The 13,695-nt window shown below is 33.5% G+C and overlaps 1 protein-coding gene across 1 annotated transcript in view; it reads left to right on the top strand.

Moving 5' to 3' along the window:
* Positions 1 to 615: 615 nt before the first annotated feature.
* The window catches only part of LOC123654733 (syndecan-like), a 36,846-nt gene continuing 23,766 nt past the window's right edge, over positions 616 to 13,695 (top strand). The window contains exon 1 of the mRNA XM_045590647.1: positions 616 to 663. Coding sequence (XP_045446603.1) covers positions 616 to 663 — 48 coding nt within the window. The remainder of the gene's footprint in view (positions 664 to 13,695) is intronic.

Here is a 13,695-nt window from a genome sequence, read left to right as displayed (position 1 = left end):
TGCTCCTGGCGTTGCATTCATTTTTTTATTATTTTGTTTTTTATTTTATAATTTTTTTTTATGTGGCAAACGAACTCACGGTCCGCCTGGTGGTAAACAAATACCACAAGCTTATTAGTACATGTGCTACGGAAACAGTCAACCAACAAGCGCTTGTTTGTCACCCTAGTGGTATAAAAAACTACAAAGACACCAAATTATCAATAACTAATATCAAAAGCTTTACTATACTTACATTTTGCTACGCTAAAAAGATTTGCTTAAATGTATACGAAAACTTTTTGAACGTTTTCACGCATCATGTATAAATATAAAATCGCGTCTTTTCGCCCGAGGGTCGGAAAAGGGCCAATTGTAATACAGTCCTTTACATACACCTCACGGAGGACGGTACGATTTCAAAACTATTTGTATTATTCAAATCATATCGGCGAGATCGTCTTTTATACTTCCATGTCTTTTTGTGAACCTTGGACTCGACCGAATATTTTTAAATATTAGAAATATTCTTACTCCAGTTGCTTTCAGCAGAAATTATGTTGAAATTAATTACGAGGTGTTCGAATTCATTAAACCCTGATAGAATTAATAAAAGTTACTTAACGTAACGGAACTATGGGTATGGCAAAGTTACGTTACGGATCTGTGGGTTTTAGGGTTATGGTAATTTTATATGAATGAGCGGATTGTAAGGCTTTTAAAACAAAACAAAAATATTTAAAAAAATATATTTAAAGTGATTGTCACTTTGTGTATAGTAAGTGTCACAGCCAGTTCTAACAGCCACTTTTCCAATGTGTCGTGAAAAATGTCTACGCTTACTGTAAGAACTACATAGCTTCATAATACGCTGTGTCAATTGCGTTAGTAAGTTGTAATTATAATTTTTCTTGCAGACATACTGAAATATGATGCTATAATATACAATTGCTTAAAAAGTAATTAAATTTTAGATGTAAATAAGAAGTCTACTTATACACGATTTTTTCCAGAGGACTTAATGAGACATACATAATATAAAAATTCATGACGAATAGAATCTTAAACATTAATTATATATTAGTTAATACTTATATCCACATATCCATCTATATCTATCCATCATTCAACCAACCAACCAATCCTTCTCTTCAATGACAGGCTTTTGAGTGATATTCCAAACAATACCAAGTTACATAATATGTACATATATAATAAGTGAAGTCTACGTTGATCGTCTGCGCTAGTAATTATTCGTCACCCCACAAAGTCGTAGCAGTCGTTTGGTTGATAGTACACAGGTGTGAGTTAGTGTTCCTAATTACTGCCACCGCCCCTATTACGCGGAGCAAGTGACTTGATGAACGCAACTAATTAAAAAAGGGCTAATTTAATTTTTTCTACCATAAACACTAAATAATGTTGTTATGGTATATTACAATTATATATTTCAATAGCTCCACTATAGTACAAGTGATTTCGACAATGACGCATATACTCGTATTAATGTATTTACCATCTGTGCAAAAATAAAATGTCCAACCTACATAGTTCTAACAATTAAAATTCCTTGAAAGTAAAACATACCACAGAAAATTAATAAATATTTTATCCCGTCTTCTTCCGTGTTGCTTATTCATTGATACTGCAATAAGCAATAGTATTTAATAATAAAACAGAGCAAACATTCCCTCAGCCGATATCGTCTTTACTTACCGACGGCCTTTAAGAATAATAGGGGTCTTTGGAACTTTAGGATAATAGCTCTATTACCATTACGGGTGATATTTATCATTTGATTTTCGCAAAATAGACATATTTGTGGGTAGTTTTGGCTATTGGATGCTGGCAGGAACTACGAGAACTTGTTTATGACTCTAACTACGAGAATCGTATAAGAGTGATATTCACTCACTTCAGCTTGTTGCAGTCCTCTGCTGGACATAGACCTCCACAAATTCGCGCCAAAAATGGCGTGAACTCATGTGTGTTACCCATAGTCACCACGCTGGGTTGGTGGTCGCAGGGCTGGCTTGGTTGCACGGAAGACGGTGCTGCCCGTCTTCGGCCTGTGTGTTTCAAAACCAGCAGATAGATGGTTATCCCGCCATCGGTCGGCCTTATAAGTTCCAAGGTGATAGTGGAACTGTGTTATCCCTTAGTCGCCTCTTACGACACCCACGGGAAAAAGAGGGTGGCTTTATTCTTTAATACCGTAGCCACACAGCATAAGAGTGATATTGTTTGCAACTAATGATATTTGTGAACATCTAACATAGTAAAGTCAAAACACACATATTAAAATATAAGCAGTATACCTCGTAATTATGAATCGTTAGCCGTTATATAAGCATGCAAGTAACGTTAATAAAAAAAAAATAAAAAAACACATTTAAAAACTATAAAAAGTATCTTTTGAGGTACATACTTTTTACGGTCTTCAAAAAAAAAACTTCTATTAGAGATGGATTCCAAATATGCTTGTTTCAGTGATGAATAAAAATAAATCAAATATCTTAAAAAAATATTATCCAAGATTGCGGAATCACACAATACAAACAGCTGGACTCTAGACAAACACCTGTATTGTCTATAAATATTTTCGTCGTAATTATTATCATTCAAATCTCCATTTTATTTGTACATCACGTATTGGGTCGCACAAACAATACATAAAAGTATTTATTTATTTGTCAGATAAAATTTAGACTAAATAAATATATGTAATCGTAAGTACTGTTTCTGTAAATAATCCGCTTCTGGGAAAAGGTTCTACTTTAGTTTCGAACTAAGCGAGGATCATACGTTAGAGTAATCTTAATATTCACCAAGAAAAGTACTCAAGAAAAATATACTTTGTGTATTAAAATAAGAAAATTATTTTAATTTGACACCGAGTTGGCGCAACGGTTACGGCCATGGATTGTACCTGTTACGTTGGCGGTTGCGGGTTCGATCCCCGCACATGACAAACATTTGTATTGGCCATACAGGTGTTTGCCGTGGTCTGGGTGTTTGTGCAGTCCTTGTAGGTCTTCCCATCGTGCCTCGGAGAGCACGTTAAACCGTCGGTCCCGGTCGTTATCATGCACACCTTATAGCGATCGTTACTCATAGTAGGGAATATATCCGCCAACCCGCATTGGAGCAGCGTGGTGGATTAAGCTCTAATCCTTCTCCTACATAGGGAAAGAGGCCTATGCCCAGTAGTGGGATATTACAGGCTGAAGCGTATTTTAATTTGACTAGCCCGTTGGCGCAGTTTGTAGTAGCTGCTTTCTGTTCCGCGGGTTGCGGGTTCGATTCCCGCCTGAGTCTGGGTGTAATATTTGTATTTATAATTTATATATGTATTATTTCTATGTATATTTAAAAAAATATGTAGCTATACCAGTTGGATGTTACCTGTAAGACAAGCATTAAGTTGCTTATTATAGGAACAGACGACCGTGTGTGTATGTTTTAAGATATTTTTATATTTATATATGTATGTATAATAATATGATAGATAGTTTATGTACTGTGTGGCTACAGTACTAAAGAATATAGCCATCACCTCTCTTCCCGTGGGTGTCGTAAGAGGCGACTAAGGGATAACACAGTTCCGCTACCACCTTGGAACTTAAAAGCCGACCGATGGCGGAATAACCATCCAACTGCTGGCTTTGAAACGCACAGGCCGAAGACGGGCAGCAGCGTCTTCGGTGCGACAAAGCCAGTACTGCGGTGACCAACCCGCCTGCCCAGCGTGGTGACTATGGGCAAAACACATGATTTCACGTTATTTTTGGCGTGAACTTGTGGAGGCCTATGTCCAGCAGTGGACTGTATAGGCTGTAATGATGATGATGATGAGATAGTTTATGATACCCTTTTTGAGTGTAAACAATTAGGACGTTAAGTTTTGCTTACAATGTGATATGGCCGTAATTCGGGATATCCTTACTTAAATGATCGTATATTGTTTATATAGTTTAACAAGAAGTGAATCAAAATTAAAATAAAAAATTACTTTATGCGAAAAAGGCTTCAAAACCACATTTGAATCGTTTTTCTATGGGGATACGGACAGCAGAAGTCAGTCACGGGAAAATGGGTATAATTGGTTTAAATTTGTGCTCCATATATCAAATATATTTTGCCACAAAAAAACTGAATTAAACGTGAGCTTTTCCAATTAAAACTCAATATATTTTAACCCGGACTTTTATTTATTAAGTTATTTGTTTGTGATTCACCAATTTCGATCGTTCAACTTTATACGCACTAAAAATTATATTACACATCCTACGACCTCACAGATGGAAAAGTCTTCATCCTCGGCTGCAATTTCGAAGGTTTGACCCGGATCACATTAAAGTGAGCGTACTCAAAGAGCCCATCAAATAAAGTGACCTTAGAAAAAATTTCTTCAAATTCCATTGTGTCATTTCCTTTCATCTTATCCTTTCGGACCATGTGCCGTACAATTTCCAAACTATTATTTTATTCAAATTTCACCCATTTTCGAAAGTGCTGTTGTTATCATGAAAGGGATGAGAAGCAGAGACATTTATATTATCTTCCTGCTTTGCATGAGAATCATATCAAAAGAGAAGATAAAGAGCGTACTCGCTTTGTCTTTGTTCCTGATCTGATGGCGCATACAAACGACTGGTGATTTTTATAGGCCATATAAAAAGTTACTTTTACTACTAAGTTACTTTTACTAAAGGTTTAGTTAAAGATACTCTACAATAAAACTCCACGTCCTTCCCGATTTTACCTGAATTGCGATACTTGTCAAATCGGTTGATCTTCATGGCTGTATTCTGCTTCTTGCATAGTGCAACGTTTTAGTCTTAATTAACAGCCTGTAAATTTGAGCGTACAAACAAACATCAATTTTCAAAATTTTAAGTTTTAAGTCTTTGTAATTTTAATTTAAAAAATTATGTGGTGTCATAAGACACCACATAATCGGTCGGAACAAAGTTCCTTTGGATAGTATAAAAGCACCACAATTTAAAAAAAAATGTTGAATTTTATCTATATTTGCTAGTTCTTGAATTTTTTTTAATTTTGTTGATTGGTTTTTAAATAAGTACATAAAAGTATTTAGGTAATTTAGTATTTTAGAAAATAACAAATACCGTAAAATAAAATAAATCAAAATAATAATAATTCAAACTATTAAGTGAAATAAAAAACATATGGCTTTATTATTTATTTATAAATAATTTAATAAAAGTTTACTAGTAATATTTTAGTTTTACAAACGTCGTATTATACAGTCGTGTGACTGATATTACGTCACTTTCGTTATATGGTAAAACCGGGAGAGATGCCGCAGTGGGATAGATGCCTCATGTTCTAAAAATCTAACATCCCGAACTCACAAATAAAAATTAATCGCATAAGTAGGAGTCGAAGACACCCCGTACCTTGGATATCCACAGATATTCGTGTGGCAAGGACGCGTTTGGATCGTGTGTGTAATTTTCTCCGTGGCGAAATTTAAAAACACGTCAAAGTTTTAAAGGTTAGTATTTAAGGTTGTATAATTTTATAAATAGTAATAAATTCCGTTATATTTTTCATCACGTCTATATATTGGGTCATTGAGTCTGCATATAGTTGTAAATAGATGCTATTTTGTTTATAATTTATTTAAAAAATACGTGGGCATCTATCCCAATCACAAAGGATAGTTGCCCTGATTTTTTGAGGTATAGGTGCCCTTAGACTTGACGCAGAGTGATGAAAGGTACAGAAAGGGCTCTGAAATTAACTTTTCATAAATAAAAAAATCATTATATATTTGTACGAGTATTTTTTATTTTATGTTCCTAAATTCGTTTTTTTTTTTTGGGGGGGTTTGTATATTCTATTACAACCTCTCAGTGGCTCATGCAGCCATGTATGCTCCTAAACATCGAGAGTTTGCTAGTTCGATTCCCGCTCGGAAGGGGTGCTTGCATTTGTACAAATATTTCTTTCCAGTTTGTAAGTCTATTCTTTAGGGTCTCCCCACTGTGCCTCGTAGATTACGTTAAGCTGTCTGTCCCGGCTGTTTTCATATACATCTGGTAGCGATCGTTACTATCTATCCCTTCATTCACCATATACAGAGTAAGTTTATATGTATAATTTTTTTTGTGTCTGTTATATTTTTTATGTATTTAGGTATATTTATGTTTGGATGTTTTACTGATTCTAGCAGAACTATGCCACGAAAATATAAAAAAAAGGAAGAAATGCGAGCTCGAGTATGTTCTTGGACTATAGAAAACCTACAGTCAGCTTTCGATGAGAAAGTATGATTGTGCAATGTGCATGTTGACACATGATATGAATATTTTAGACTAACAATTAAGAATTTATACTTTTGTTGAATAAATGCTTGTAAAATTTAATTAAAAAAATATATATATATATATAGTATAATCTGTGTGATATAAAAATTATATTCTAATTATAACAATTAAAAGACATAAAAAAACACAAAAAATTTTTCATTGCTATGGCCCATGTTTCTTGGAGACAATCGATGTTTTAGGAGTAGCCTAACCTAACATTTGGTTTTTGGTTTTTCGTTAACACGGTTTAAAGGGCATCTATCCTACTCACTATTTTCATGGTGAGGCAACTATCCATATAGGTAGGCATCTATCCTCAAAACAAAGGGTTCACGAAAAGCTAATTTCTGCTTAATCTGCATTGGCTAGGTTGAAAAAAAATAGTCATAATTCAACATGAAGGATTGAGCTAGCTACATTAATAAAAATTATTCGTATAAAAATCATATTTTTAAAATTTGGTGGCTATTTTAAAAAGTGAGGCATCTATCCCGGTTTTACCCTATATATTTTTCTTACGGTTTTAGTATCACATTTTTTTCAGTTCGCTCGCTCAGCCAAATGTCAAGGCTGCCGTAAGGAACTTCGTTTCAATTGGTGTATGACTTCTTTTCATTGTTTCGTTAGCTACTAAAGGTAATTGGTGTCCTGTGGGTCTCCAAAGCGTGCCTTGGAGAACACGTTAAGCTGCTGGTCTCGGTTGTTATCGTATACACCTGATAACGATCAAGCAGGAAATATATCCGCCAACCTACATTAGATCAGCGTGGTGGATTAAGCCCCGATCCTTCTCCTACATGGAGAAAGAGGCACCCAGCAGTGGAGTGTTACTGAATCGTATCGTTAATATTTTTAATATATAATTGCCAGCGTTCTTCATTTAATCTACAGTACTAAACCCACAAAAGATTTAAATATTTTGAGCCTTAAGACCAGACAGATAGACGTCTACATAAGACTCAATTCTTCCGTGTAATGCCTTTGTGCCTTGTTAGCAAATTATATGAGTACATAATAAGCAAGAGGACTCAGCATGTTCCTTCGGACTTCTTTGCGAGATTGAAGAATAATATGGTTTGAGATTTGTTATAAACAAAATGTGCATTTTCCAAGCAAGCAAAGTCATGCTTAGAAGAACCTGCTTGCTTAGTTAATTAGATTTATGTTAAAATGTCGTTGAAAATTTATCATTTGAGAGTACGGTTAATAAGTCAATCTATTAGTAATACATTCTTGTTTATTTCCTTCTTAAAATATGTTTTTTTTTTAAACATGATTGAAACTATCAAATTTAACTGTATGAACTTTTAAGCAAAAATATTTTATAGGTATATTAAGATCTGAAAAGGTATGTTAGTAACTAGGATAGCACACAGCAGGAAATGTGATGCTCAAAATCTGGTGTAGCCCGATTAAGGACCCTCACCTTACAGAAAATCACAGCTACTTAATACCGATTTCAAGTAGTATTGTGTTCCTGTGGTGAGTACCCCTACTCACTCCTGGAAGCTTTTGGTAGGTTTGGGGATAGGATCAGCAACGTGCTCGCGATGCTTCTGGTACTGCAGGCTGTAGTAGCTGTTTGCGCAGGCGTCTATAAGATACGATAATCGCTTATCATCATGTGAGCCGTACGTTTGTCTGCCCTAGTTGATGAAATTAAATCCATAACGAAAAAAAAAAAACTATTAATCTACAAAATTACGCCAATTTATTTTTAAAATAGATTTTGATTATTTTTTATTCATACAAGTATATTAAATGTAACTTCAACTTTCTCATTAAATGCACTTAATTAAGAAAGTCCTCGCTAGTGTAAAATAATGGAACTCTATTATTCATACATCAAGGGTCATGAATTATCTTAATTAAGTTTTACTTGCTTCGCTACATGACGTTCATTTTAATAGCTTATTATGATGATATCTAAAAATAAAAATAAATCCTCGAAATTTGTGTTCGTGCAAAACTTCGGAACGTCTACACCAAATAGGATTTTTCTTTCTGCTCGTTTTTTAGGTTTGTATAAAAAATATATATATTAACGAAAATATGGTGGCGAATATGTTCACTGGGTTGACTAGTTTTTGTATATTTTCTTTTTTTTGTTTTTTATTTTTTATTAGTAATAAAATAGAATAGCCATTGTAGCAGTTTATGCTGTCCCACTGCTGCTGTTATCTTATATCACAATATATCACTTCAGCCTATCGCAGTCCACTGCTGGACATAGGCCTCCACAAGTTCGCACCAAAAATGGTGTGAACTCATGTGTGTTGCCCATAATCACATCGCTGGGCAGACGGATGGGTGACCGCAGGGCTGTTATCTTATCAACATTTAAAAATGATTATTTTAAGTTAAAAAAATCACATTTAGTTCGTACTAAAAACTTCGTACTAATTTACAAAATATTCTTTAAAGCGAAAAAGGTGAGTTTGAGTAATGGAATTACATTTTTAACGACGTACCGCTTTGTTCTCGTCATCTCTGTCTGAAAAATATTTAAACGTTGGTCATTAATAAAAATAAGTATAATTAATCAAAAAGCCACCTTCAAAAAGTCGTAGACCCCTTGATCCTGGTTTTAATACTTGCGATCCAGTAACTGTATTAGCAAATAAAAATGAAATGTAAATGAATCAATTATGTACTTTGGCAACACATTTATTTGTAATTTCAATAATTTATACGAGTTTTTGTTGTATATGAATTTTTTTTGTTTTTGAAAGCCATGCCTTATAAATGGTTAGTATACCTACTTGCTTGTAGTGTCTCTTAATCTGACCGATGCTTACAAGGAAGTAGTAAATATTAGGTGTAAGTTTTATTGACACAATATAATAATTAATTAGTGCACGTTTTTAAATGTATAGCCAGTATATACAGATACCGTCAGCGTCGTATCACGTCATAGCTTCATTAAGAAGTCACAGGACTTTCGATCTGTAATCATAAAAAGACTGCCTGTAAAATAAGCATAATACATAATCGTTGGATCGATGGCGTGTTCAATTAAGTGTCCATGATTGGTATTTATTTTAAAAAATAAAAAATTAATGAGTGCGACTGCTATTCTTAATAATGTGATGAAAGATGGACACAAATCAATCTTAAAGGCGGTTTAATTTTTATCTCTTACAGTTTATATACATTTTGCTTTATGTATATTTTTTATAAGCCTGCGATAAACGCCGCTCAGATTCACAAAAGATATGGACTACAAGTTTTACGCCGTTTATCTCCTAGCAAGAAAAATTTATGTAATCTGCTACGGTTTTGTTTTTTCTTTGTTTAACGTGTTCTTTTATTTAATCCCACTTTTAAAATTTGATTTACTTGAAATTACCCCATACTTAAGGCATAAAACTCTGGATTTTACTTCGTCTAAAGAAAACTTTAGATGAACTTCTGCCGTTTTGCGAATTGGATTTTTATTTCCATAAATATTTTTAAAGTATATATTTCTATGAGTAAACTTATAAATAAATGTAATTGTACTGATTTTGTTGGAGTTTTTCGAACTGTCTCAACAATATTAAAAAATTAGAATATTCTACGAAAACCTATAGCTTAAAATATTGTAATAGCCTTCAAAATTTACAAAGCTGCTTGCTAGAAAGCTTTATTGTATAAACAACTTACGAATGAAACGCAATAATAGTAATATTAGCGTCACGAAGATGTGCAACGTTTTTGTCGAACAACCATGCCACCTAGCGTGTACTATAGAAACTACAAATGTTGTTACATTAACATCGATGGTATTACATTGCAAACTAACTAGATGGCGCTGGAACGGAAATCTAAAGCTTCAGATTTGTATAAATATAATCGAGACCTAAAAATTATTTTCTCAAAGAAGTTTCACATGTATACTTTGTACACACGCACTTTTTTTTAATCTCAAGTAAGGTCTCTTTTGAAATGATTGTGGGTGTCAAATTCCTCGCAGTAACTGGTTGAAGCGAAGTAATATCAAACCTTAAACAGTCGGATTAAAACGAAATAAAAAATATCATGTTAACTATAATAAAACGTTGAATATTTATAAAATTTTCAGTAAAGTAAATTAATAAACTATTTTACAACCGAGTTCTCCAGATGAGTTATAAAATACCAAACTCATTTATAAATAAATATATTTGTTTGAAAAGTAAACAACTGCAGAGCTATATATATTTATGGGGATAAGAGAAAACGCTAATAGCTACATTACTACACCGAGCTTCATCGAACCCAGCCTTAGATCGATAATAACGGAGGGAGGCCACAAATAGACCTATTAACAATATAGGCCATCATTACCCTAAGCTACGATGATTTATTCTGAGTCGGGTTCGTAAATTCCATCAAATTATATCGGGTTACGCGTTTGAATATAAACGAAATTGAAAATTTAAATTAAGAATTTTGATACTTCTGATTCGTTTTTTTTCTATTTCATTTGTGATTAGTTTTATATATCAGCTTGAAATAAAATTCTGAAATAAAATTTTAATCAACAGCTTCAATAAGTATTATTTATGGTGTTGTCAATTTTTAACCGACTTCAAAAAAGGAGAAGGACTCAATTCGACCGTGTATATATATATATATATATATATATATATATATATATATTTGATGTATGCTCGGGGATAACTCCGTCTTTTTTTTGTTGAAAATGAGATATACTCGTACCTAGTTTGGTACCATGATAAGGAAACCAGAATCTGATGATGGGATCCCAGAGAAATCGAGGGAAACTCTCGAAAATCCGCATCACTTTTTACTTCGTGTACCGATTTTGATGATTTTTAATTTCATCGAGATCTGATTACAACTTTTGGAGTAATCTCCGATAATGCGTATTTACTTAACAATTTTTTATCTACCTACGTTGTATTACTTGTCGATATAATTGACGTCGGTTTTTCTTCGTTTGCCTGCAAACACATTCAATGTATATAGCATTCAAATGTAAATTTTAATTGTTTGGATATTCAGCATATTTTTTTAAATATTCTTTTTACTCAACTTTGCGCTACCTTTATTTCACTTCCTCTAAGTTTAAAGGAACTAATTTTAAGCGTCACGTCTTCATATATATTTTTATGGTACATATATAACGTACATTCTTTTTTACTCATAGACTTTTCCGACTCAGCCTTTATTAAATCGCAATTGATTAAACCGGAACAATTTATTTTTAAACGTATTTTTGTCTTTACCAAGTAAATTTAAGACATATCTAAAATCACCTGAAATAATATTTTACGAATTCAGCGTAAGCGTCTTCTTTTTATTTTTTCCAATTTTCACCATCTTATTACACCGTCTCGTCCGAAACGTTTATACATAGCGTGAAAAAAAAAATCTTTCGATCTGAGCCAACCTCGAAATTATCAAACGAAAATCGTAAAAAAAAAAAACTTCTCAAATTTTGACGTCAACGCGATCTTACAATAAGTAAGTGTCACCTAACTAGCGACCGTCTCGAACAATGATCGATAAGGCAAACCTAACTCCATCCGGTAAATTGGTCTGACCCAGTGACATGATTGCTTTGCGACGAACGAATCGAAATGTCGCTGACGTGACCAATATCTTTGTCGGCTTTATTAAATTTTTCAGTGTAATGCTTTCATTAAGTCTTGTTAACACAAATTTTACTCCTTGTTTTCTAGTCTTTCGTTTTTATGTTTATCTCAATTTTTCTTTTATTGAACGAAAAATAAAATTAATGGTTACATATTGGTCTCATTTAAGTGACAAAATGTTTCTTATCAAATCATATTATTTATTGAAATACTTAACTAATAGAATTTTTAAGAATCATCATCATCATCATCATCATGATCTTGGCTTTAGTCCGTCTATCGCAGACGATTTAGCCAGTGTCAGAAAGACACTGTGTCGCCTAGGTCACTCTTCAGGAAAACGCAGAGTTACCTAGGCTCCGCGCCACCCTCTCTACCTCACTGGCTAGGCCCAAGGGAACGACGAGTCGATACGTGTAGAGCCAGTTCGGCTGCAGGAGTCTTTCGCGTTTTAGAGCTATGCCACGAATGCTTGACGGAAACCCCATTCCGGGTTTCAAATGAAGTTTTCCTTCTCCAGGACCATGATGATTTTGGGTCAGGTTTATCCTTCGGTCGCCTTTTACGACCCCCACGGGAAGAAAGGGCACAAATTAAGAATAAACTATAAATTATCATACAAAATTATTAAAATACATTTAATTAAAATATCTACATAAGTTGTTGCGGTGAATAAATCTCACAGAAATATACGAAACATACAGTTCGTTACAACTTTCAAACTTCACAGCTGCAAATTCAAATTACATTTATAACTCATGCAGTATTTATGTTCAAGTACTCATTTTTATTAATATTATACTCCAACACAAAACTAAGACACTGTAAGCAAGTTGCTTCCCGTCGTGCAGTTTGTAGGTAATTACATTTTACTGGTACAGGTTACTTAATTACATTTTACTTAGTTTTTTGTCAAATTTTTATAAATTTAAATAATAATAACGCCTCCACGTGAATTTACCCTCGTGTCGGATGGTCTGATAACATACAATACACAAGCACAAACACCCGGTCCACGGCAAGCACTTGTATATCGGGGTCGAACGGGCGAGACCTTGACCGCCAGCGCAAACCCACTGGTTGGCGTTAACGGTTACGCCAATTGCATCATCGTTTAAATACATCTCCAAGTCATTTGAATTTATCATATCATATACAATATCTTATAGAAAATCACATTCAAAATAATATTTTCACTGTCCATTATCGAGTCGTATTTTCTTAATTTGTACTTGTATAAAAAAAAACTTGTGCATACATTGAAAACTGCAGTTGAACAGTTGACTTTTATATCATAATCATCTCTTATTGTGTTCGAATATTAAGTTCCAAATAGATTCGCATATAGAAATATCGAACAGTTAACTGATACTGGGAATTGCTCGACTACCAACTATATTTTGTTAACTATCATAATATCATGTTACATGCGTTACCATAGCAATAAAACGAGCTATTCAAGTCATCTTCGAGCGCGTGAGTATTCGGGAAATATTTTAAAGAAGCAATACAAACAACGACAAATATTTTCACAAATAAAAATACACTATATAAAGACACGAAAATATCGTGTTAACTCTATGTTGTTCATCTTCATAAAGTTATATTGTCTTTTATGGGACTCGGTATTCCCATCTTTGATAAAATTCTTCAGATAGTTTGACATTCACCATCAACGGACAAAAAACTTTTAACGAACAAAGCTTTTCATACTGGATTATTTTAATATTTAAACAATGTGATACTGACGTACGCTAATTATCTATCTAGTCGAATATAATGTAATTACACAAATG

Source organism: Melitaea cinxia, chromosome 1 (genome assembly GCF_905220565.1).
Source record: "Melitaea cinxia chromosome 1, ilMelCinx1.1, whole genome shotgun sequence".
In the NCBI taxonomy this organism is placed as follows: domain Eukaryota; kingdom Metazoa; phylum Arthropoda; class Insecta; order Lepidoptera; family Nymphalidae; genus Melitaea; species Melitaea cinxia.
Note: the sequence above shows the minus strand (reverse complement) of the source record. Positions and strands in the feature narration are given on the sequence as shown.